The sequence below is a fragment of the Marmota flaviventris genome, chromosome 17, assembly GCF_047511675.1.
Source record: "Marmota flaviventris isolate mMarFla1 chromosome 17, mMarFla1.hap1, whole genome shotgun sequence".
Classification (NCBI taxonomy): domain Eukaryota; kingdom Metazoa; phylum Chordata; class Mammalia; order Rodentia; family Sciuridae; genus Marmota; species Marmota flaviventris.
Window position 1 is genome coordinate 54,128,042 of NC_092514.1, and position 25,863 is coordinate 54,153,904.

The 25,863-nt window shown below is 40.5% G+C and overlaps 1 protein-coding gene across 1 annotated transcript; it reads left to right on the forward strand.

Annotated features, from left to right (window-relative positions):
• The first annotated feature begins 88 nt into the window (after positions 1 to 88).
• Cbx1 (chromobox 1) lies at positions 89 to 20,936 on the forward strand. The gene is made up of 5 exons (XM_027924773.2): positions 89 to 302; positions 13,923 to 14,099; positions 14,658 to 14,835; positions 15,644 to 15,738; positions 19,415 to 20,936. The coding sequence occupies exons 2-5, from the start codon at positions 13,960 to 13,962 to the stop codon at positions 19,557 to 19,559; spliced, it is 558 nt and encodes a 185-aa protein (XP_027780574.1). The 5' UTR covers positions 89 to 302; positions 13,923 to 13,959; the 3' UTR covers positions 19,560 to 20,936.
• Positions 20,937 to 25,863: the final 4,927 nt, after the last annotated feature.

Here is a 25,863-nt window from a genome sequence, read left to right on the forward strand (position 1 = left end):
CACGCGGCGCGCACGGCACCACGGTACTTGTAGTCTAGGACAGACTCTAAGTCCCATGGTGCCTTGCGGCGGGTCGTCGCGCCTGCGCTTTGCGGGCGGCGGGCAGCGAAGAGTGCGAGGCTCTTTTGTTCGGCTGAGGGGAGGGCTGTTGGCTGGGGCCTGCTGTACACTGCTACAGCTAGGGGCTCGACTGTGGCCACCCCGCTTGTTGCTTTACTGGGCGCCACTCCCCCGACTGGCCCGACGCGACGCGCCAGTAGCGCGACACCGATTCCTCCTGGACTCTTGGGCGCTGCTCTGAGGTAAAGGGCCCTCCGGAGGAGGGGGGAGGGGGCGCGGCGGTGGCGGAGCCCTGTATGTGGGGCCGCGCTCGGGCTGCGAAGTGTTGGAGCTCGGAGCGCGCCGGAACCCAGTGCCCTGTGGTCCTTCCCGCCGCCTGGCGCTGAGGGGTCTAGTGCCAGCTGCGTGATGGATGGAGAGGGCGGGGTGGTGAATCCTGAGCGAGAGATTGAAGCGGTCCCGGGTGGGCCGAGCATTGGGGCTTGTGGGGGGCTGTCGCTCTTTGGAGTCCGGGTAGACCGAGACAATGCTTCTTGAGTTGGGTGGGCGACCCCGGGGTTGGGCTAGAGTGGAAACACTTCAGGAAACTGGGAAGGAGACAGGCTTGATGCTTTGGAGTGAGTGGCTGGGGCTTCCTAACCGACGTTTAGAAATGTAACCTGAGGGTATCGGATCGGGTGGAGACTGCCCGAGGAATTTTGTTTGCTGGGCTACTAAGAAGTAACTTCGAGTAAATTGGGCGAGGGGGCTGGGCAGCCCAAGATGTGCTAATGGGGGAGGGGGTCTGTTGAATAAATTGATGAGGGCGAGGGTCAGATATTTGTCCTCTCTTTAGTGGGAGGGAAGCCCTTAGGTAAGTAAGCCAGTAAGGTGTGGAAGAAAAAGGGAGAAAATGATCCGCCCTTGTTTTTTTTTTTTTCCTTCTGGGTTCTTACAGTGGGGAGGCTGTAAGAATAGTCTGTGGAGAAACGATGGAACCCTCTTTCTTTACTTTCCCAGTTTTTTCTTTGTTTTGGTACCGGGGATTGAACTCAGGGGCACTCAACCACTGAGCCACATCCCCAGCCCTATTTTGTATTTTATTTAGAATTGCTTAGCACCTCGCCACCGCTGAGGCTGGCTTTAAACTTGAGATCCTCCTGCCTCGGCCTCCCGACTCCTGGAACTAAAGCTGTGTGCCACCGCCCCAGCCCCCAGATTTTTTTCAAGTCCAAGTGCAGCTCTTGAGTTAATTCACAATTAGTTCCATACATTTTTAGCTGGAATTGTTACTGGTCTCACAAAAGGTAGTAAAATTACAAAATGCATAGATGAATTAATAGTTAAGGAACACAGGGAGATTGTGAATTTGGTAGGCAAAAAGGGGAATGTAAGTTTGTCAGTTTTACACAGGGGCACTTAACCACTGAGTTACATCCCTATCCCTGTTTTCTTTTCTTTTTTTTTTTTTGTGTGTGTGTGTGTGTGGTGCTTGTGCATTCGAGGCAAACACTCTACCAACTGAGCTATATCCCATGCCCTGTCTGCATTTTATTTTGAGACAGGGTCTCCCTGAGTTGCTTAGGGCCTCACTAAATTACTAAGGCTGGCTTTGAACTTGCCATCCTCCTGCCTCAGCCTTCTGAGCCACTGGGATTACAGGCACACCACCACATCCACTGTTTGTTTTCTTTTTTTTTTTTTAAAGTCAACCTGATTGTTAGAAATTTTTTGAATATGGAGGGAGGGCATTATTTTACCTGTTTTCCAGAGCTTCACATGAAGATTTTTTTTACAGATCGGTGTTCGGTGTTGTATTTAAACATGTATTGGTTTAACTCAGTTGGTGGAATTTACCCTAAAAAATTAACCTCTACACCTCTCTCTACCCAGCGGAAAGACATCCTCAAGTGCGTTGGGCACGTGCGTAAACCCAGCAAGTGGGAAACTAAGGCAGAAGGATCACAAGTTCAAAGCCAGCCTTAGTAACTCAGTGAGACCCTGTCTCAAAAAAAACATGGGCTAGAGATGTGACTCAGTGGTTAAGCATCCCTGGGTTCAATCCCTGGTACTTAAAAAATATCCTCCAGTATGTTAAAGAATCATGTCAGCAGTTTGGAATAATTCTAAAATGTAAAGGGTTTTGAAATAGATGTGTGAATACAGTGGAGAAATTAATTGCTTTGTTCTTCCCTAGGTGCCTTCTAGACATTTATATGGAAAGTGATATAATTGAAAAACACCTGTATTGGTACAAGTTTCACCTTAACAAAGCTTCAGGGCAGCAGAAGATCTTAAGTCATTTCAGGTTTTCCCTGGGGTGACATTTTTCTTCCTAGCTCTAGTAGCCTAAATTGGTTTTTATCGAACATGTAAATAATGTGTAGTCTAGTGTTTCTAGCAAACAACCCAGCGCCCCCTCCCCCCCATACTGGGGTTTGAACCCAAGAGCTTTTTATCCTGAGCTATATCCCCAATCTTTTTTATTTTGTAACAGGGTCTCACTAAGTTGCTTAGGTCTTGCTAAATTACTGAGGCTGGCCTCAAACTTGTGATCCTCCTGCCTCAACCTCTCAAGTCACTGGGATTATAGGCATGTGCCCATCCCTAGCAGTCTGGTTTTTAATGTTTTTGCCCTGGTATTAAATACAAAAAAGATATGCAAACTGCAATTGACCATTTTAATTTAGATCCCAAGTTCTGGGCTTCTAATAGTAAGCTGTATAGCTTGAATATTTTGTTTTAAAAGTGTCTTGAGATGGAGATGTTAACTCAGTGGTCAATCCCTTGCCTAGTGTGTACAAGGCTCTGAGTTTCATTCCACATCACTCCAAAAAACAAAAAGTTATCTTAAAATCTTTTTGTAGTCCTTCCTGGCTATCATGCATGCTAGCCATGCTCTCTAGCATTTAACTTTACCTGCAGCCCAAATGGTTTCTCAATTTTGGAAAGTCTGTTGGTTTTTTTTTTTTTTCCCCATCTTCTCCCTTGATAGTGGTGTTTGGAATTGAATTCAGAGCCTATGTCCTCTACCACTGAGCTACACCCCCAGTTTCTTTGAAAAATATTTATCATTCTTTACATAAAGTGAATAGTAAGGATTTCCCAAGAGCAGCGTCTATTGAAAAATTGAATTGCCTTTCCAAGGTTAAGTGGAGAAATTAGTCATATATGGACAGAATTCAGATCCTGTCATTGTTTGAATTGCCTAACGCTTTCAATCTTTCTGGTTTTTAATGTTTGATTTTACCACCAGAAGAGGGCAACCTAATACATCTGTGAAATAAAGCCTTTCTCTCTAATAACACCTGGAGGGCCTAATAGAACTATTTGAGAGGTTTTGGTTGGGAGTTGGATTTTGTTACCTGTGAATGCTTTGCTCTCTACTTTTAGTTCAACATAATCATATATTTATTTTTATTTATTTATTTATTTATGGTGCCGACATTGAACCTTTACCACAGAGTTATGTCCTCAGCTCTTTTTTATATTTTTATTTTGAGACAGGATCTATGCCGAGTTGCTCAGGCTGGCCTTGAACTAGCAATCCTGCCTTAGCCTCCTGTGTCACTGTTTTTTGTTGTTGTTGTTGCATTTTTGTGGTGCAGGCTAGGCAAGTGTTTTACCACTGATCTACACCACAGCCCTAATTCCCCCCCTTTTTGGGAGGGGTTGTGAACTATTTATTAAAACAAAAGGCCTACAGATTCTTTTCTTCTTAGACACACCCGCAGTTTAACCATGGTACCCAGTGGTCTTGGTGTGTTGACCTTGGATTCAAAAGCCCCAGAAGTGGTGCAGTCCTTTACAGTCCTAATCTTCAGTCACTTCAGGTCATCATGGAGCTTGTTATCAAGACCATTGGCCAGAGCCTGACTGAAAGTTCCATCTTTTATGTCCTTTTGTCTGTTCAAGAGCTAGTCTGGGATCTTGTACTATTTGGTAATTTTACTTTTAAGTGACAAATAAATGTATATATTTATGGGATACAGTGTGTGTGCGCGTTTCTTTTCGTGGTTTTGCTTTTGAAGTACTGTAGACTAAGCCCAGGGGGAGACGTAACATTTAAGCTGGGTCTTGAAGAAAGGGTAGAATTTTGACTGTTGGTCCAGTATATGTGTGTGTGATTGTGTGTATTAGAATGTGAGTTAATGGGAATAGAACCCATGCACGCTGCCTACTTAACTGCATTCCTAGCTGTCACTACCCTGCTTTGGTTTTAGTTTTGGGTTTTGGTGGGCTTTTTGTTGTTGTTCTGGGGTGGGGGTGGGATTGTTAACAGGGTCTCACTGTTTCCCAGACTGGCCTTCTGTAATCCTTCTGCCTCCATCTCCTGAGGATCTGGAATTACAGGCATGTATCAATGCACCTGGGTAAGGGCACACCACTTCTTTTTTTTTTTAAGAGAGAGAGAATTTTTAAATATTTATTTATTTATTTTAGTTTTTAGTGGATACAATATCTTTATTTAATTTTTATGTGGTGCTGAGGATCGAACCCAGCACCCTGCGCGTGCCAGGTGAGTGCGCTACTGCTTGAGCCACATCCCCAGCCCAGAGCACACCACTTCTTAATAGGCAATACAAAGCCATGCATGGACAAAACATGCAGTATGTGTTCAGGTTATGATAAGTAGTCTTCTGTTTTGACAGGAGTTAAATCTTGTGAAGAAAGTGTAGTTAATCTGGAACAGCTGGACCCAAAGGGTATTGGATGTTACCTGAGGAGTTGGACCTTTGTTTTAAGGGGACATCTCATAGAAAGATTTTAGCCTACCCCCTTCCCATGAAGCCTACTTTAGCCCACACTGGTTTGTAACATCCCATTGCTTTTGTTTACAGCAGTTTGTTAGGCCAAATTTCCCTCCTTCAGTTTACCTTTTCAAATGCTGGTAGAGCCAGGCTTCAGTTCCTGCTTTTTAAATCTTCCTTAGTTACCTTACTCAGTTCTTCCTCCAACCTCTTGTGATGCTTGCTTTTGTGTCTACATATTATTGATTATATTTCTTTGGCTAATTAATACATGGTACTTTTTCTTGTCATTTCTTTCTTTCTTTCTTTTTTTTTTTTTGGTACTGGAGATTGAACTCAAAGGCACTTAACCACTGAGCCACATCCCCAGCCCTTTTTATTTTGTATTTTGAGACAGAGTCTCTCTAAGTTACTTTGAACTTGCAATCTTCCTGCCTCAGCCTCCCAAGCAACTGGGATTATAGGTATATGTCACAGCACCTGGCTATTCTTGTCACTTCTAACTCTCACTTTAACATGCATTATTTACCTTTTTTGGCTTGTTTGTGTTTTCTTGCAGTCCTGGCTGGCTCTGTGTCTTACAATGTTAGAGAATCTTGGGAATTTTTTTTTTTCCAGTAAGCCTTACTTTACTCATTTGTGAAATGGGCTTAATAGAGTGTTGGGAGAATTGATTTAAGTGTGTTTATATGTAATACTTATTAGTTGTTATTATATTATTATTACTTTCCCTTAAGGGCTTCTCAAAAGCCTATATTTCCTTGTGTGTCTACATATTCTACCAAAATGATCAAATGGCCCCATTTCCCTGGGTTTGAGGGAATTCCTGCAAAGTGATAGAACTTAAGCAGGGGTAAGTTGATTACCCTGTATTCCACCAGGCTCTAAGTAAATGCGTATCAGGTTTTTAATAATAGGGATTGAACCCAGCACTTTACCATAGCTATATCCCCAGTCCTTTTTTATTTTTTATTTTGAGACAGGATCTTGCTGAGTTGCTAATGCTGGTCTCAAACTTATCATCTTCCTGCTTCAGCCTCCAGAGTTGCTGGGACTACAGATGTGTGCCACCATGCCCAGCTTCAGTCTCTTTAAATGTTGATCCAAAGATATTTATTTTCTTTCTTTCTTTCTGAGAGACAATTTTTTTTAGTATTTATTTTTCGGTTTTCAGTGGACACAGCATCTTTATTTTTTTAATGTGGTGCTGAGGATCAAACCGAGCGCCCCACGCATGCCAGGCGAGAGCATTACCGTTTGAGCCACATCCCCAGCCCTCTTTTTTTTTAACTTATTTTTTAGTGTTTGTTGGACACAGTACCTTTATTTTACTTATTCATTTCTATGTGGTGCTAAGGATCGAACCCAGGACCTCGCATGTGCGAGGCCAGCGCTCTACCGCTGAGCCCACAACCCCAGCCCAAGATATTTTCTATATATCATTTGTCATTAATGTTTTATTGGTTATGTATGCCGTGCTCTGCACTCATATGTTTATACACATACCCAGTAGTGTTCACTTGTTCACGCACTAGAATATAAGGTCTGTGACACAAGGGATTTTTTTCTCTCTCTTATTCACCCCATTTTTCCAGCACTTCACATATGATAGGTGCCCAGTGGATAATTATTAAATGAATGAATACTATAGAAGCATGTTCATATGAAGAATTACTTATTCTGGGGCTTCAGGGAATGCCTTCTAAGGAGTGACATTTAACCTAAGGAAATTTGTTAAGAGGAAAATGGGATAAAGGGCTTAACCTTGTGTTTGAAAGGATGGGTTCAGGGGTGTTCAACTCAAATGCCTTCACACATAATGGTATGAAGAAATCTAATTTTGAAATCACTGGCTGGTGTTGAGACTGAATTGGATTGGGAGTTATCTAGGCAAGAGATGATAATAGCTTAGAATAGAGTGATAATAGTAAAGCAAGAAAGTAGTATGAGTTGGGGCTGAGGGTATGTAGCTTATTGGTAGAACACTTGCCTAGCATGTGTAAGGCCCTGGTTCTGTCCCTAGAATCACCAGAGAGAGAGAGAAGAGAAGTAAGATATAAAATCAACAAGATTTAGTAAAGAACTGGATATGGAGGTTGTGGAAACAAGGATGACTCCCATGCTTTTTGTCTTGAATACAGTAAAAACTATATAAATTATTAGAATAACCATTGTTCATTGGGCTAGTTAGTGCATGCTTATAATCCCACCTACTCAGATGCTGGGGCAAGAGAATTGTAAATTTAAAGCCAGCCTCAGCAATTTGAGGAGATCCTGTCTCAGTAAAATAAAAAGGGCCAGGGACACAGCTCAGTGGGTTCAATCCCTGGGTTCAATCCCCAGTATCCCAAAAATAAAACATAAAAGTAAAAAGACACACTGTTCATTTAATTGGTGATTGGCTGAGAAAATATATCAAAAGCTGAGCTTGAAATCACAACCTCTGAAATTTATTATAAACTCTACTGTATGGAACATCAGAATTGGTTTTTGCATTCTTTGTAAATTAATTATTTTGTTGAAAGTTTCCAGCTGGGCTGGCATACACCTTTAATCTCAGTGACTTGGGAGGCTAAGGCAGGAGGATTGCAAGATCGAGGCCAGCCTCAGCCACTTAGTGATCCCCTGTCTCCTATAAAAAGGCTGGGGATATATGGCTCAGTGGTAGAGCACAGTGAGTACCAAGATTCAATTCCTCTACAAAAAAATCTAGTTTCCACTGTATCCAGTATTTACTTCCTTTTTCTCACCTCTCTTATCTATCTTCACCAGAAGGTAAATGATAAATTCCTTTTACCATTTACTACATCAGCTTTGTTACTTTATTTTCCTTCCTGAGTCAGATAAAAGGAAGAATATAAGAAATTCTTGTACTCCAGGTTTATAAAATGTGATTTCTAGCTGGGCGCAGTTGCGCATGCGCGTAATCCCAGTAGCTGGGGAGGCTGGGTCAGGAGAATTGCAGGTTCAAAGCCAGCCTCAGCAATGGTGAGGCGCTAAGCAAATCAGACCTTCTCTAAATAAAATACAAAACAGGGATGGGGATGTGGCTCAGTGGTCAAGTGCCTCTGAGTTCAATCCCTGGAACCAAAAACAAACAAACAAACAGTGATTTCTCCGTTTGGGGCATTTTAGTTTTCAGTTTTGTAATTACTGATTTAGTTATACTGGCTGGCCATACCTTGGTCCTTCTTGAGGGTATTATAGAACCACTCTGTTGTTTGGAGAAACATTCTTATAAATTTCAGCATATGCACAGGACAAAAATGTTCTTTTCTCATTGAGTTCTCAATATACTGGGTTTCAGAGAGCTATCCTTTGGCTTAAAGAAGAGTGTAATGAAGAAGTAGAACTATATGCAAATGTATGACATATATAGTTGTCCCTCTTTATTTCAGGGGGATCATTAGCTCCAGGATCCCCTGGAGATACTGAAATTAGCAGATGCTTGTTTCCTATATGAAATGGAATAGTATTTGCATAAACCTACTCACATTCTCCTGTAGACTTTAATTTTTTTTTTTTCAGATAGGTACTCTAAGTTACCCAGACTGGTCTCAAACTTTAGGGTTCCAGCAATCCTCCCACTTCAGCCTCCTGAGTGTGTGTGTGTGTGTGTATTTTTTTTTTTTAACGTGGTGCTGAAGATTGAATCCAATGCTTCATATATGCTAGGCAAGCGCTGTACCACAGAGCTACAACCCCAGCATGAGAACTATATACTTTTAAATCATTTCTAGATTACTTTTTTTTTTGTATCAGGGATTGAACCCGAGGCACTTAACCACTGAGTCACGTCCCCAGTCCCTTTTTGTGTTTTATTTAGAGGGCCTCACTGAGTTGTTTAGAGCCTTGCTAAATTGCTGAGGCTGGCTTTGAACTTGAGATCCTCCTGCCTCAGCCTGACGCGACACTGGGATTATAGGCATGTGCCATCAAACCAAACCGGTCCATTTCTAGAGTATTTATAATATCTATATCTAATAATATAAATGCTGTGCATTTAGTCATTATGCTGTTTTTTTGTTTTGATTTTGTTCTTTTGCTGCTGGGGATTGAACCCATGGGCACTTTACCACTGAGCTACATCCCCAACCCTTTTTATTCTTTATTTTGATACAATATCTTGCTAACTTGCTGAGTATCTTACCAAGTTGCTGAGACTGACCTCAAACTTGCTATCTTCCTGCCTCAGTCTCCCAAATCACAGTGATCATAGGCATGAGCTACCATGCCTGGCTATTGTTATACAGTATTGTGAAGGGAATAAAAGCAAGAAAGTCTGTAGAGATGTAATTTTTTTCTATCTGGTTGAGTCTGTAAATATGGGACCCTTGGATACAGAGGACTAATAACTATAATTAATTCTAGAGATCATTAAAGTCATCCTAATGTAGCTAACCACACGCAGACTTTGAGCATGCATCTGTTGTTTCTGTTATCTTTATTCTGGTAAAAGGACACTAGGACCCTTTAAGCAGTACTCTTCCAATTTTCTTTGCTGTGCAAAAAAAAAGTCTAGATTGAATGATGTTGAATGTGATACATAGTTCAGGCACATCGATTGTTATTTTTTTATTGCTCCAGCCTTACTCAAAATTTTATGGAGAAGTAAAATGTTCACCTTGAGTTTCTGCCAATCCTCTTATCACAGTGGCTTTTATCCAAGAATGTGCATAAGAATAACCTATGAAACCTTTAGATGTAGGTGCCATGGTCATATAATTTTTTTTAATATTTATTTTTTAGTTATAGGTGGACACAATATCTTTTTTTATTTATTTTTTTAAATGTGGTGCTGAGTATAGAGCTCAGTGCTCATGCATGCTAGGTGAGCACACTAGGCGAGACCTCTACCTCTAAGCCACAACCCCAGTCCCATATCATTTTTTGCAATAATAAAAAATTGAGGGTTGAGGTTGTGGCTCAGTGGTGAAGCACTTGCCTAGCACATGTGAGGCCTGGGTTCTATCTTCAGCACCACATAAAAATAAATAAATAAAATAAAGCTATTGTGTCTATCTACAACTAAAAAATATTTTTTAAAAAATTGACAACATCCTAAGTTATATAAGTAAATAAAAGTATTTTTTGTATATTTTGTCCATAAAATGGTATATTATGACAGAGTTGAAATAGAAAATTTTAAGGAACTAGGTCAACAATACATTGCAGTGTATAAAAAGGCAAGTTCAAGAATTGTTATGTCTGTTTTCACATTTGTAGCTATGTTTATAGAAAAACAAAAACATGCTTTGATGTTTGATGGGCCAGGGAATTGGCGCGGTGGGGGTGGGGGGGTGGGGGAGTGCACCAAGGATTGAACCCAGTGGGACTTAACCTCTGGGCCACATCCCCAGCCGTTTTTATTTTTAATTTTTATTTACTTATTTATATTTGGAGGCGGTTTACCGGGCATTGAACTCAGGGGCACTCACTCCGCTGCTGAGTCACACCCCTAGCCCTATTTTGAAATTTATTAGAGACAGGGTCTCACTGAGTTGTTTAGCGCCTTGCTAAATTGCTAGGGCTGGCTTTGAACTTGTGATCCTCCTGCTTCCACCTCCCAATCCAAGCCACTGGTATTACAGATGTGCACTAGTACCCCACTTATTTTGTATTTTGAGACAGGGTCTTGCTGAGTTGCTTAGGGCCTCACTAAATTGCTAAGACTGTCCTCTAACTTAGGATCCTTCTGCCTCAGCCTCCTGAGCCACTAGGATTACAGTTGTGTGCCACTGTACCCAGCAGGCCAGAGAACTTTTGATTTCCTGTATTATGTATTTTTATAATTGAATGTGAACATATATATTATTTATTTTACAGGTAGATAAAAAACAAAAACAATATCATTCTAAACAAAATGCAAGGGCTGGGGTTATGGCTTAGCGGTAGAGCGCTCGCCTCGCACCTGCAAGGCCCTGGGTTCAATCCTCAGCACCACATATAAATAAATAAAATAAAGTTATCGTGTCCAACTACAACTACAAAAAATAAATATTTAAAAAAATGCACCTATTGTTTTCTGATAATGTGGGTTGGAAATGAGGTCTGGGTGCCTGTAATTTTTTGTTCTTTTTCCCTTTGGTGGTGGTGGATAGTATTGGATATTGAACCCAAGGGTGCTCAACTCCTGAGTTACATTCCCAGCTCTCTTTATTTTTTTTTATTTTGAGACAGGCCTGTAATCCCAGAGACTAGGGAGGCTGACTTCAAACTTGTGATCCTCCTCCCTCGGCCTCCCTAGTCTCTGGAATTACAGGCTGATGCCTCTACACCTGACTTAGATACTTAAATTTCTAATTAAACAATGGCTAGTTGAACTTGTGGGTTCTATTCCTTTCCAAAAGCCCACATGACTGTTGGTAAAGGAATTTACTCTTTGGAGGTAGGTGCTGGAGTGAGCTGGTTAAGAAATCTTGGAAGGAAGTGGGAGTCTGTTTTCTTCATTTTTCCTCTTCTTGAGTTCCTCTTAGGACAATGAGCAAATAAGTGAGTTAAGGTGAAATTCAAGAGAGCTGGGCACCGGGGTGCATACCTGTAACATCAGTGACTGAGGAGGCTGAAGCAGGAGGATCACAAGTTTGGGGTCAGCCCCAGCAACTTAGTGAGGCCCTAAGCCACTTAGTGAGACTCTTTCTCAAAATAAAAAATAAAAAGATCTGGGGATGTGGCTCCATGGCAGGGTGTGGCAGAGTGTCCACAGCTTAAGAAAAAAACAAAGAGGGGCTGGGGATGTAGCTCAAGCGGTAGCGCGCTCGCCTGGAATGCATGAGACCCGGGTTCGATCCTCAGCACCACATACAAACAACGATGTTGTATCCGCCAAAAACTAAAAAATAAAATATAAAAAAGAAAAAGAAAAAAACAAAGAAAGTCAAGAGTGTTGTTGTCTTTTTGAGATGGCTTCCCACTATGTTGCCCAGGCTGGCCTTGAACTCCTTGGAAGAGGTTATGAATGTTCCGTAACCCATGCTTCCCTCCATCTAATAAAAAAAAAAAAATTGTCTGTTTCCAAGTGCAACTAATATAGAGAATTTTAATAGGTCTTGTTATCTAAAGATGATTGTCAGTTTATTTTTCTTAGCACTATAACCAAAGACTCCCCTTCACCTGACTGAACAGAAGCAAACAAGGAGTGGTGCTTGTTTTGGGGGAGAAAACACTGCTGTGTAAATAACTTCCTCCAAACTAGCATTCAGAGAACATTGACCACCACCACTACCCACCCACTGGGGATTCAGTCTATTGGTATTGTGCTGCTGAGCTAGCTCCCCAGCCCTTTTATTTTGAGACAGAGTCTTTCTTCTACATTGCCAAGACTGGCCTTAGACTTGGGATCTTCCTGCTTTAGCCTCTCAAGTCACTGGAATTATAGACATGGGCCATTTCCCCTGGCTCCAGAAACATTATTTTTTGCCGCTCCACAAGAATTCAGAATATGTTTATTCTGAAAAAGTATTTGATTTTTTTCTTACCAGATATTAAGTTTTAGGTAGGCAGGAACCATTTCTTACTCTCTTGAATCTCTAGCATTCAGCACAATGCCTGGAGTTTTCTAGTAGCCAAACAAATGTTTGTTTTTTAAGTCAAGCATTGTTCGAAGATGCTGACATGGGAATAACTCATAAGAATGTAAACTTGAACATCAGTAAATGGTATAACTGATTCATAATAAAGATCCTGATATTTATGAAAAGTGTGATTATTGTGTGTAGATGATGTGTGAGTGAGTGTGTGTGTGTATGTGTATGCCAGTTTTTTAAAAAGTTTTTAGGAGTTCATTTCTTTCCCTCCCTCCTCCCACCTTTCTAGTTGGGGAGTTTGGTATTATCTTCAACTCATTCAGAGTAATAATCCCTCTTCTTGTCTTGTATTATCCACCATCTTCTTAATTCTTATATTTGATTCTGGGCAACTTCCATACAGTTCTAGATTTTGACCACTTTTGACCACTTTTGTCTTATTGATATCTTACAGCGCCATCTGCTGACACAAATTGGTAGTTAAAGGCTTTAAGCCCACCAGAAAATAGATTTATAGGAAACTAGAATTATAACACTAAAAAAAAATCTTAGCTGTTACCCAACTTGTATTCAAAAAAGAATAAATTCAGATTATATTTGTGATAGTTACCTTTCTTTGCCACTCATGTATATTTGTTGCATTGCTCCAGCTTAAAGAATTTCATGGTCATTCTGGTATTTTTGTGTTCCTCAGTTTTAGAAATATATGATGAGATAAATTAAATAGAATAAGTTAATAAACTTGTGAATTTTTATGGTATTATTCAGGAAAGACAATATGAAGAATAAGGGCACTTTTCAAAGGAGTATTTTAACAGTACAGAATGGGTTTGATTTATATGTACGGAAAGAAAAAAATAAAATAGATATTCAATAGGACAAGCTGTTTCCCACAGTAAAAATTCAGATTTGGCATCATAATGACAGGAATTCAGCCAGCCAGGTATGATGGAACATCCTGTAATCCCAGCAACTCAGAAGGCTGAGGCAGGAAGACTACAAATTTGAAGCCAGCCTCAGCAACTTAATGAGACACTGCCTCAAAACAAAAACTAAAAGGGGCTGGGGATGTAGATTAGTGGTAGAGCACCCATGGGTTCAATCTCCAGTACCAGGGGGGAAAAATACACATACATCAAACTTATACATATATAATTTTCTCACCCATACTTTTTCCTATTCTCTGGATGAATTCCTCACCACACCCTGGTTCTGGGGACTGAACTCAGGGTTTCTTTATCACAGAGCTACATTCTAAGCCCTTTGTATTTTTCATTTTGAGAGAGTTCTCATTAAGTTTCCATGACTGACCTTGAGCTTGGGATCCTCCTGCCTTAGCCTTCCTGGTTGCTGGGATTACAGGCATGCACCACCATTTTTTAGGATTGCTTTACTTTCAATTTAATACAGTGTTTTAGACACCATGCTTTATGGTAAGCGGTATCAGGAGTTCTAAATTAGAAAGAATGGGTATAAAAGTTTTAAATGGATGTGCAAGAGTAAAGAAGTTTTGCTATGAGATTAGATGGGGCTAACATTCTAGCTAAACATCAGAAAACTTCAGTCAAGTGTCCTGATTTCCTTTTTATTTTCTTTATCATTTTAGCAGCGTCACCCTTTACACCAGAAAGCTGGCGGGCGCTATGGGGAAAAAACAAAATAAGAAGAAAGTAGAGGAGGTACTAGAAGAAGAAGAAGAGGAATATGTGGTGGAAAAAGTTCTCGATCGTCGGGTTGTAAAGGGCAAAGTGGAGTACCTCCTAAAGTGGAAAGGTTTCTCCGAGTAAGTTTCATTAACACAGGTAAATTTGTCACCAGCTATTTGTCAGGAGTTTTGTGATTTGTTGCCACTAATTCTGTGATGGATACGTTTTGACTCAGTGGCTTATAGTCTGATGAGGAATAAACCTATGGGCTGCACAAAGTGATCCAAGATTGAGGTTTCTTTTTTTCTCTTCTTTTTTTTTTTTTCCATTTTGAGACAGGGTCTCACTAAGTCACATAGGGCCTTGCTAATAAGTTGCTGAGACTGGCCTCAAACTTGGGATCCTCCTGCCTCAACCTCCTGAGTTGCTGGGATTACAGTGTGTGCCACTGCACCCAGCGTAAGATTGATTTCTGAGGAGCAGTTCTGTGTGTGGCTATAGGCCAGTCCACATTTGCAGAGAAAAATAATCTTTGAAGAGGTCAAGTTTCTAAGCTTTCAGTATACTGAAAAGTCTCCCACACTCCAGGAAAATTCTTTTGCAAGTTCACCTGCTGTCCTCCTCTTGTGCTTGTCCTTATATGATTTTGGTTACTCTGAGTAGAAAATATGACTCTCTTTGCCTTCTGGTTTCAGTGAGGACAATACATGGGAGCCAGAAGAGAACCTGGATTGTCCCGACCTCATTGCTGAGTTTCTACAGTCACAGAAAACAGCACATGAGACAGATAAATCGGAGGGCGGCAAGCGTAAAGCTGATTCGGATTCTGAAGATAAGGGAGAAGAGAGCAAACCAAAGAAGAAAAAAGAAGAGGTAAGGCTAGAAGTAAAAATTTTCACTATCCCAGAATTTATACTTCTATCAAGCCAAAGTCTAGATAGATAATTTTAACTTTTCTTGTCCCTCTTGAATTTTAGCAGACATCTCTTCTCAGTCCTTCTGAAATCTTAGACATGCTAATGCTTGCAGAATGTTTGGGTGTACTCTTGTGAAGCCCCACGATCTATTCTTAACTTTTTCTCCATGATTCAGGAACAATATTCGTAGCATTTATTGGGGGCAAATAGAAAGGCAAGTGAATTCATTCCTGTGAATAGCTTTTCAGTATTTGATCATTAAAGATTGAAGTAGTTATTTTGACTTATTCAACACCTTAAAGTAAATGCCTTTGAGGATGAGCAGATAGTTGTAAATATTTATTTTACAACTATGTGTATCCCTTTTCACATATGGAAGGACCGCAAGCACTTCAAACCTCAATAAAAAGGATTCTTAAAGGTTGTTGCTTGGAATCAAAGTATTAGTGAAATATTGACAGAGGAGTTTATAAGCTGAGCATGCAAGTGCACACCCTTAATCCTAGAGATTCAGGAGCCCAAGGCAGATGAATGGCAAGTTTAAGGCTAGCCTGGGCAGTTTAGCAAAACCCTGTCTCAAAATAAAAAAGGCTCTGAGGGTGTAGCTCAGTTGTAGAATTCCCCTGAGTTTAACCCCCAGTACTACAAAGAAGAAAGGGTGCAGGGTTAATCTGTGATTACATTACTTACAGATACTGGAGTGACTTTATTCAGGATAACAGTTCCATATAGATAAAATTGTTCTACCCATCTGGTTTTTACAGTCTGAAAAGCCACGGGGCTTTGCCCGGGGTTTGGAGCCGGAGCGGATTATTGGAGCTACAGACTCCAGTGGAGAGCTCATGTTCCTGATGAAATGGTGAGTCTGCCAGTGGCTCTATGTGGTTGTTTTTTTCCTTTTCCCCATCTGTTCCATGCCAGAGGAAAAGAGTTGGACCTTCGAAATTCCAGTCGCCCAGTTGTGAAATCTTTAAGATGGCATAGTCCTTCGATAGTGACCCTCGGCCTGACTGCCAATCCTGGACACTCATGAGTTACAGGTAGGGGCCCTTAGGATTCTCAGATCTTTGCGGGGTTTTTGGTTTTTTTGGTTTTTGGTTTTTTGTTGTTTTGTTGTTTCGTTTTTTGGTTTGTTTTTGGTTTTGTTTTTTGGAGATAGGAGAAAATCTAGAGAGCTTTTGGGTAGGAATCACATCGGTTCTGAAAATTAAAAGGAAAGAATTATGAAATGTGATAGGACCATCCTCCCCCTCTGCCACTTCCTTAATGAGGATCAGGCTGGCCATAGGACCACAGTGTCTGTTAAACTTTTTAAGGTTGGCAGACATTGTGAGTAGCTTCTTCCTCTGTAGATTCTGAAATTCCAGAATTAGCCAGCAGGGGTCAGCAAGTCCCCTTTACTATTACCGGGTGTACTGTAACCTGCTATTTTTAATTGTAAATATAAACACTAGTGGTAGTAATACAGATATGTGTCACTTAACGACAGGGACACGTTCTAAGAACTCGATCATTAGATAATTTCATTATTGTGCAACCATCATAGAGCATACTTACACAAACCTAGATGGAACAGGTTAGTTACTTGATATGTCCTGTTGAGGCAGTCAAGAGACAAAGCTATGTGACATGGCATACTATTCTACAGGAAACTTTTTTTATAAATAGGAGTACATGTAACACAATCATTTATTACCAAATATTACATGACTGGCAGCACCGTGGGTTTGTTTACACCAGTATCACCACAAATACATGGCTAGTGGGTTATGCACTACTATGCCGCTAGATGATAAGAATTTTTCCATGTACCACTATGATTTTACGAGGCAACCTTTATATATATGTGGTCTGTCATCGACTGAAACATCATCATGCAGTATATGACTGTACTCCATGAAACAACTAATGAAGTTACTCGGAATCTTAAGAACTATATTTAATCCCAAAATTCTCTACAGTTTTCCTACTTTCTGCCCAAAGGGAAACCTTTCTTTTTATCGCTGGTTGAAAATGCTTATGTCTACTTTTTTCTCCAGAGTGGATCTCATTCATTGTTATTAAAATACAAAAATAGTCTGGGCGCAGTGGCACATGCCTGTAATTCCAGCAATGTAGGTTTACAGTGGAAGTTTCAACGGGGTGTGTATGTGTATAAATAAACAAAAGTTAGGGCTGAAAGTATGACTTGGTAAGACTCTGGGTTCATTCTTTACCACCAAAGGGGGAAAAAATTGTTGGGGAATAATTCTAAACCCTTGTCAATAAAAGCAGCATTCTCAGGGTTTTGTCCTTGTGCCTATCACCTCTGAAATTCAATCCATACCAGTTCTTCTCCCTTAGAAGATGGTTAGAGAGGCCTACCTTTAACACCACCAAAGAAAGGCCTATGTCACAACTAATCCTCTATTTTCTTTTTGTGCATCCCCTAGTTGCTTATTAATCTAACCCTGTTTTTATCTGATTTTATTGCTAGCCTGTTGGTACTAGGGATTGAACCCAGGGGTGCTCTACTACTGAGCTATATTCCCGGCCCTTTTTATTTTTTTTCTTTTGAGATAGGGTTTGCTAAGTTGCTTAGGGCCTGCTGAATCGCTGAGGCTGGCTTTGAACTGTATTCTTCCAAGTCAGGACTCAGCCCCCCAAGCTGCTGGGATTACAGGTGTGCACCACCATACCCAGAATGGAAAAGTTCAATTCTCAGGTGTTGTTTATGGGGAAAAAGACTTGATATTAGGAGTTAAGTCTAGCTAGAATGTACTTTCTCTACATGAGTTTTAGTAATCTACTATCACTATATTGCTTAAGATTGAATTTTTTTCTTTGGTTGATACACTACTGTGTCCACCAGTTAAAATTGGATGCTGATTATAAAACCAAATTTAATTTAAAAAGTGATTTTTTTCTGGGAGTGGAGGTGTAACTTAGTGAGAAATTGCTTACCTAGCATGGGAAAGGCCCTGGGTTCTATCCCCAACACCACAAAATGGGGGGTTGGTATTGGAAAATCTGGGAACAGTGGTAATTCCAGCAATTGGGGAATCTGAGGTGGGAGGATCACAGATTCAAGACTAGCCTCAGAAATTTAACAAGGCCCTAAGCAATTTAGCAAAATTGCAGAAAACAAAATAAAAAAGGTTGTAACTGATGAATCACCTCTGGGTTCAACCCTTGGTTCCCAAAAAGAGGAGGGGGGGGGGACATAAAAAGTGATTTTCATGCCAGTAACAGTTGGCACATGCGATGTGGCTCAGTGGTTGAGTGCCCCTAAGATCAATCCCTAGTACTAAAAAAAATAAATAAAGTGATTTTCCTGGATACTGGAGATAGTTGTTCATTTCTGAAAACAGCAAATGGCAGGGATGCTGCTGGGGATTTAATCCAAGGGAATTCTACCACTGAGGTACATCCCTAGCACCTTTTTATTTTTGAGAAACAGTCTTGCTAATTTGCCCAGGCTGGCCTCGAACTTGTGATCCTCCTGCCTCAAGGTCCCTAGTTGTTGAGATTACAGGTGTACACCACCATGCCCAGCTATGAAAATTGCAAATATGTATATGCCTGTGAAGTGACTTACTTTACCTTAGAAGGCATTGTCAGCAGAGGGCAGCTTGCTTCATATTACCCATACTGTTACAGTCCATTTCCCTCTCATTCTTTTGGTTGTTGATCAAAAAACCTACCTTATCAACTTATTCTTCTCTGGTTCCATGGGGCTGTGGGCTCCAGTTTCCTGTTAGGTTTCTGGAGGTTTGGGGTAGTACTTTGTCAGAGATGCCATCATATATATGCTGCATGCCCTGTGCTACTTCCTTACCTGGGATATTTCCAGTGACTAAAATATAAGAGTTTAAATTCCCATATAATGTGTGTGATTTTCAAATTTTGAAACACTCTAAAATTTGTAAAAATTAGAAAATTACACAACAGCCTCTCTTTAAACTCCCATGTTGAAGCACTGTTTAAAGACACCTGCAGGGCTGGGGTTGTGGCTCAGTGGAAGAGCGCTTGCCTGGCACGTTCGAGGCACTGGGTTCGATCCCTAGCACCTAAATAAATAAATATAAAGGTATTTACAACTAAAAAAAAACACATGCAGGTTGTATATGGATAGCATTTGGTAATGTCAAACAGTATAATTATGAGTAAGCAAGAAAATGCCAGATTGGTATTAAATCCTGTTTCAAAGCCAAGATCTCTCTGTGGCCTCATATTTGATGAGATGTGACTTTTGGAACATGTAGTAGCATCTTTCTTCAGAAATTCTAGAGTCATACCTTTTTTTGGCCTTTCATAGAGGTTCAGTGTGATGGATTCAGTCAGTTGACCTTGCTTTTGACAAATCCCCAGAGAGGGTTTTCAATAAGGGAGGATTTCTGATGTCACTTGACTGATAGCTGCCAATAAATGCTGCTTGAACCACATTTTCACCCTTCTTTAACCTGTTTCTGGAATTTATGTTTTTAAAGCCCTATCTCCAAGTTAAGTGGCTACCAGCAGTTGGTCTCAAAGTCTCTCTGTGCTTTGTTCTGCAGGAAAAACTCTGATGAGGCTGACCTGGTCCCTGCCAAGGAAGCCAATGTCAAGTGCCCACAGGTTGTCATATCCTTCTATGAGGAAAGGCTGACGTGGCATTCCTACCCCTCGGAGGATGATGATAAAAAAGATGACAAGAATTAACTCTTCTGAGTACCAGCCCCTGTCGCCTGTGACTGTGGGTTTAAGTGGGGAGGGAAGGAGTTCTACTTGTCTTGACACCATAAAGGTGGCTTGAGAAGATGTCCTTTGAAGAAACAGTCTAGTTTCTGTGCCCTGCAGCAGCCCAAGTGCTTTAAAGCCGTTCCAAGCTGTATAGTTTGCACACCCATCCCAGTGGAGGGGAAAGGGGTAAGTGTTTCAAGGCAACCCATTCTGCACTTTATTGAGAAAAGCAAAGGGCCTTCTATGAAGGACAAAATTTGCAGAATTGGGTGTGTGGGAAGGCAAAAAATACTGTTGATCTTCAAAGAGCATCTCCACAACCCACAGCCTTTCTTCCCAATAGTGTTAATTCTGCATTTTTACAGCGTAGCATGTGTGTAGTTACTGGTGTATTATTTGGGGTGGGAGGGATTAGGCAGGGAAGAAGGGAGATGCATAGATCATTTTCTTTAAAATTTGGGGCCTGACTGGGTGAAACAATGGAAAGAACGAGTAACTAATGATTTGGTTCTATGTCCAGAATATTTTACCTTATTCAAAAAAAAAAAAAAAAAAGTCATTGGCACCATAAATGAGGACTGTGAGAGACTGTTTAAAAGCTGTGAAAGCCTGAAACCTATAAGCCAAGGTGTTCCCTGCCTGAGTTAATGTTGTTCCCCACAAAGGACTAAGCCAGTTCCTAAGTTACCAAAGCTGCCATTCTGGAGATAGAAACTGACTGAGGTGGGAAGGTCTTTTATTGGAGAGTATACACAGGCAGATTATTCTGTCTTAGAGGTGCTAATTCTTGCAATCAGACAAAAAGACCCTTTCTTTTCCAATTATGAACTTATAAATAAAATCAGCTTGTCCATCTAAGCCACTGGCTAAAGTACTAGGGGAGGGGCCAAAGGGGTACAGGAAATGGAAGAGTAGGGAAAGAGGAGGGCCCACACTCGGGTTGGTAACTGTTGGAGCCTCTGCTTTTTAAACTTTGAACTCTGAAACCATAAGTGGCAGAGTTCAGTCACTGACAGCACAAGTTTCATTAGTCAATTCAAAGGTTGAGTGGTTTCAAAAAGCCCTGGTCTCAGGAGATTAGCTTTCATATTGGGGCAGTGGTTCACTTTAAACACATTGTTTAATTTTTTTTTTTTTTTTTTGAAGAAAAAAAATATTATAAATTAACTGATACCCAAAATGCTGTCTTGAATCATGAAATCAAAGTTCTTGATATCATCTAGACCTGCATCTAGAGCTACATTGTAAAATCTTTTTAGGCATGTATTAGGTTTCTGTGAGATTTTTCTTTAATTGTAAACTTCATACACACTGTCAGTTTTTGTCTTAATAAAACTATAGATTTATAATCCCTGATTTCTGTCTTGATTAAGTCTTACCACAAACCTTTCTTGCCATTTTATCAGCCTGTTGGAGATGGCTTCCACACTTGGATGGTTTTATTTCTTGAACACTATACTGAAAATCTGATGTCTGGGCTTTAATTTATTTAATAACTACTTATTGAGCTGCAGATATTGTAAAAATTGTCATTTTTTATCATTATTGAAAGTTTATTTATTAAGCATTCTGACCAGATAACATTTAAAAACTATGATATATTTGGAAACATGGATTTTATGAGGTAGGTTTAGGTCTGGCTCTGGTATGTAATAGATTATGTGACATTTTCTAAAAATCACCTCCAAAATTTTCAGGAACCAGCACTGTGTTTGAGCATTGAATTGAATGATCATTTGTTTCTTACTGTTATTTTCTGCCTAAAATTTTACAGCCAAAAAGGGACTGGACTCTTGTCATTTTTTAAAAAGGAAATTTCTCAGTGGTAGAACACCATACCTAGCATGTGTGAGGTCCTGGGTTGGGGAGAGTAGGGTTTTCATTGAGATCAGATCAATGTAACAGTTGAGCTTTGCTCACCAGTACTAAGCATTGGTTTCAAATAAACTGATGTGTAGGTACTTTTTTTTCAAACAGCCTCCTAAGGAAAGTTTTGGGGGAGATGTAAGTTAAGTTTTTGAAACTGGAGACCCTTTCTGTTCAGAGGCCTGAGTGTGTCCTTGTAGGTGACAGCACAGCAATCAGTGGCTGCTGAGAGTTTTGGTAAGATGGGTAGAGGCATTCTGCGTATGGATGTATGAGTGTGTTTTGCTGGGCTAGGCAACTGAACCCAGGGGTACTCTGCCACTGAGCTACATCCCATCACTTTTTTGACACAGGATTGCACTGAGTTGTCCTTCAAACTTATGATCCTCCAGCCTCTGCCTCCTTGGTAGTTGTGATTATAGTGCCACCACTCCCAGCTTCTGGATCTGTTCTGTACCATCAGATGTACTGAAGAGAGACTGCAGCCTTGATACATATCCAATGGACTGCTATTCAATTTTAGCTGTTTGGACTCAACTTCACCATCATTTCTGGCATTTCTGACCTGTTTTTAAAACCATATCATTCTTCAGGAAAAACATTAAAATTGATGTGCATGCAGTGAATGCTGAGCTGAAGATGAATAATTCTTATTAAGTGATAGTTGTGGCCAAAATGTTAGAAATAAATATAAAAAGACAATTTAAGAAAATTTTTATTTTGAAACAGGGTCTAGCTAAATTGCTGAATTTACAATACTCCTGCCTCAGCCTACTGAGTAGCTGGGATCACAGGTGGTGCATCACCTTGCTCAGCTACAAGAGATCTTGTCTGCTCTAGGGAATGTTCTCCAGAAAACATTTCTTGGGGCAGTGTAGAAATGTGCGTTGGCTGGCTTTCATGATATTGCACCATCATAGACCACTCTTGTCCAGGAGCTGAGGAGGAGGTATATTATTACCTTGGTTGCTACTAGAAAAGCTTACTAGTAAAAATCTTGCTCCTGTAGTTTCTTCAGTTGAGCTTCTATTTAGTATTTTAAGTGGACAATACAACCACAGAAACACCCTTTTAAAACTGACAGGACTGAGAAGTGATGGTTTCAGTTTCTTCATTAATGTCGTTTGAAAGGTTTTGTTTGCTTTTGTGACATAGGGGACTGAACTCAGGGGTGTACTACCATTGACCCACATCCCTAACCCTTTGAGGCAGGGTCTAGCTAACCCAGACAGGTCTTGAACTTACCTCAGCCTCCCAAATTGCTTGAGTTACAGGCATGCATTACCACACCCAGTTTGTTTGAAAGTTTTGATCACCAATTTTAGAAGTAGCTGAATTTTTATTTTTAGAAAATATATTCCAGAACTTAATTTTGTGGTGGCCATATTCAGCTTCCTTTGATTTTTAAATTTTGTGCTCTGTATGTCTTTATGGTCTATGGCATTGGGAATCTGTATTATAAAGCAGTTATTTCTCTTATAGTAAAATGGGAAATAAGATGAATTTGCTACTCCAGAATATTTCAAAACTGGAACTCTGAAATCCACATCTAGCTCTTTCAGTGGTAGTTCCAGATCCTGAACTAGGGAGTAGGATTAATCTTATATGCAAATAGGATCTTCTCATGAGGATACTCTCACTTGAAACTTACAACTGATGGGACTAAACAAAGGTTAGGCTCAGGGTTTTCCTCACTTAATAATGGGCTGTGCGCTGAAAAATATATCATTAGGTGATTTCTTAGTTGTGTGGACATCATAGAGCATCCTTACCCAACCTAGATGTAGTCTATGTGGTATAGACTGTTAGATATGCAAGGCTGTCATCTATGTGATGCATGGCTGTACAAGTATCACTATTGAGCCAGTATTCAACCTGGTACAAGAGTCTTGGCTTTTGGCATAGGAAGCTATAATCAAACAGAGGCATTCTAGTGTTTTGGTGTGGGATTAAAGAGATTTGGCAATTAAGATGTCAAGATTGACAGCTACCAGTCTCTCTGGATTACCTTGGATTGGCTCTGTGCAACAGGGAAGTTTTCTCCAAAAGTTCCTGTTTATCATCTCTTTCATGGATAACTTAATTGTGGTCTTGTAAGCTTCCCACTGAATAAACTGGTAACTGTTAAAAGCAAGTAAAATCTGATAACTATCTTGCTGGGATGAAAAGCACTGTAGGCCCTACACTGTGGGGGCAAGCAGAGTGGTAATTAAGGCAGTTTTTTTTTTTTTTTTTTTGCGCCAGAGATTGATCCCAGAGGCACTTGACCATTGAGCTGCATTCCCAGTCCTCCTTAATTTTTGAGACAAGGTCCAAGTTGCCGAGGCTCTCACTAAATTGCTGAGGCTGCCCTCAAATGTACAATCCTGCAGCCTCAGCCTCCCAAGTCTCTGGGATTACAGGTGTGTACCAACATGCTCGGCCCCCAGATACATTTTTAAATCTTAGATGACTTTGACCAAACCTGCCCTGTTTGCTGTTTACATAGCCTAAGGTCAAGCTGAACAACTCAGGAGGCCTGGCTCTGGGACATTAGCCCCTTTTTTTTTCAGTTACTGCTTCAGCCCCTAATGAGGATTGGGAGATTTAATCAACTGTTCAATCAAACTTGTGTTTAAAACAAAAGTCAGAATGTTTAACTCCTTTCTTAGTTGAAATAATAAAGAGGGATTGAGTAAAGAGTGATGTGCAGCCTGTCTCAATTTTGCAATTTAAGTTAGGTTGAAAAAGAAGCAGCTTTAAGACCTGTGTTGGTATTTTTATGTACTCAGCAAGGAAAATGAGGGCTTCTATCCAGCTGACTTTGAAAATAATCCTCTTTACAATGTTCTGTCCTCCACTACAAAGTTGGAATCAGAGGCAAGGATGATTGACTTCTGAGTAAGAAGAAAAGGTAGTGATTTTTTGGTACACTGGCAAAATGACAAATCATAGTTTTCAATTCACTTACCAGATGGATTAGTGATAGGAAAACAAGGCTCATCCACTCCTGATGATTTAATCATGTACATGGGTTCTGCCACATTGTTTCTACCTGACTGGGAAAATGGGTTCTGGAAAGGCAGATAGTACTTGTATTTGTGTATCGGTAGCATCAATAATGGGAATAGAATTCTTGCTCTTCATCTGTTCACTAGGTAGTGCCTAAATTCTTATTCAGTCTAAGGTTGTCCTTGGTCAAAGCCCATAGGATAAGATAGGAGTCTTGAAGGTGGTAGGGACTTTTTTTTTTTTTGGTAGGGCACTTATTTCAGCAGTTTACCACAAGCCTGAACACAGCAAGCAAGGTCTGGTTTAGCTGAGGGTAATAAAATCATGGACAAGATCAGCCTGAGGAAAGCAGGGCTTCAATGTAACCAAGGTGTCTGACTATTACTGTTCAGTTTTTCCCAGGAAGAATGGGTGAGTCTGCCATGGAGGCATAACTCTAGGTCACTACTTTGCCCCGTCAGTTCTGTAATTGTTTTCATAGCTTCAATGGTGAGATCTAGGAAGGAGTAGTTTGAAACAGTGGGTCCACATCCATTTCCTAACAAGAGTAAGACATGGAAAAATCATTTTGCTGACTGAAGTCAGCCCAAGAACAGCTTATCTCCCTGCCTCACACCAGGATCTCTTACTTCTGACTTGAATGAATGGATTAGCCCTAGCAGCCCTTCCTCAGCCCTAACCTAAGTCCTGTCTTCTACCAGAGAAAGTCTGGAGGTTCTAATACCCACTGCCAGCAGCAAAAAGAGGTGAGCATTATCCTGGACAAAACTGTCCATCTGTTACAACAAAAATACACTCAAGTAAGGACAAGACAAAGGGGCAAAGGTAAAAAGGATACAAAACAACTGCACTGTTACCCTTCTAGGTTATGATTTGTATTTTTTTAAACTATCATCATGAATTGAGGTTTTATTTCAAATTTTGTTTTTAGTTGCCTTGCCCCTTTTTAAGTTTTAGAATTCTGTTCTAGTAGCATTATTAAAGGAGTGAGCTGAGCCAGGTTATACATCATATAAGGGAGTTCAAGATCATAGGCTTTACCTTTTTTTTTCTGAGATGGGGTCTTGCAAAGTTGTTCAGGCTGTTCTCACACCTGCGATCCTCCTGCCTCAGCCTGAATTGCTGCATTATAGGTGTGTGCCACCATGCCTGACTAGAGTAGGTGTTTTGGAGGGATAACAGATTCTAGTCACCTTATTGTAGCCTGGCACATGTCTATAATCCCAGCAACTATATAGACTTGAGGGAAGAGGATCAGAAGTTCAAGGCCAGCCTGTGCAACTTAGCAAGACCATGGATAAAAAGGGCTTGGGATGTAATTCAGTGGTAAAGCACCCCTGGGTTCAATCCCCAGTACAGGGGGCGGGGTAGGGAGAGCAGTCACTAACTTGTGGACAGGTAGAGAACTAGGCCAGGTGACACTTCC

Coding starts and splice junctions, on each gene's coding strand:
- Cbx1 (XM_027924773.2), top strand. CDS start 13,960: ATGGGGAAAAAACAAAATAAGAAGAAAGTAGAGGAGGTACTAGAAGAA. Junction 14,836..15,643: donor CAAAGAAGAAAAAAGAAGAG/GTAAGGCTAGAA, acceptor TGGTTTTTACAG/TCTGAAAAGCCACGGGGCTT. Junction 15,739..19,414: donor CTCATGTTCCTGATGAAATG/GTGAGTCTGCCA, acceptor TTTGTTCTGCAG/GAAAAACTCTGATGAGGCTG.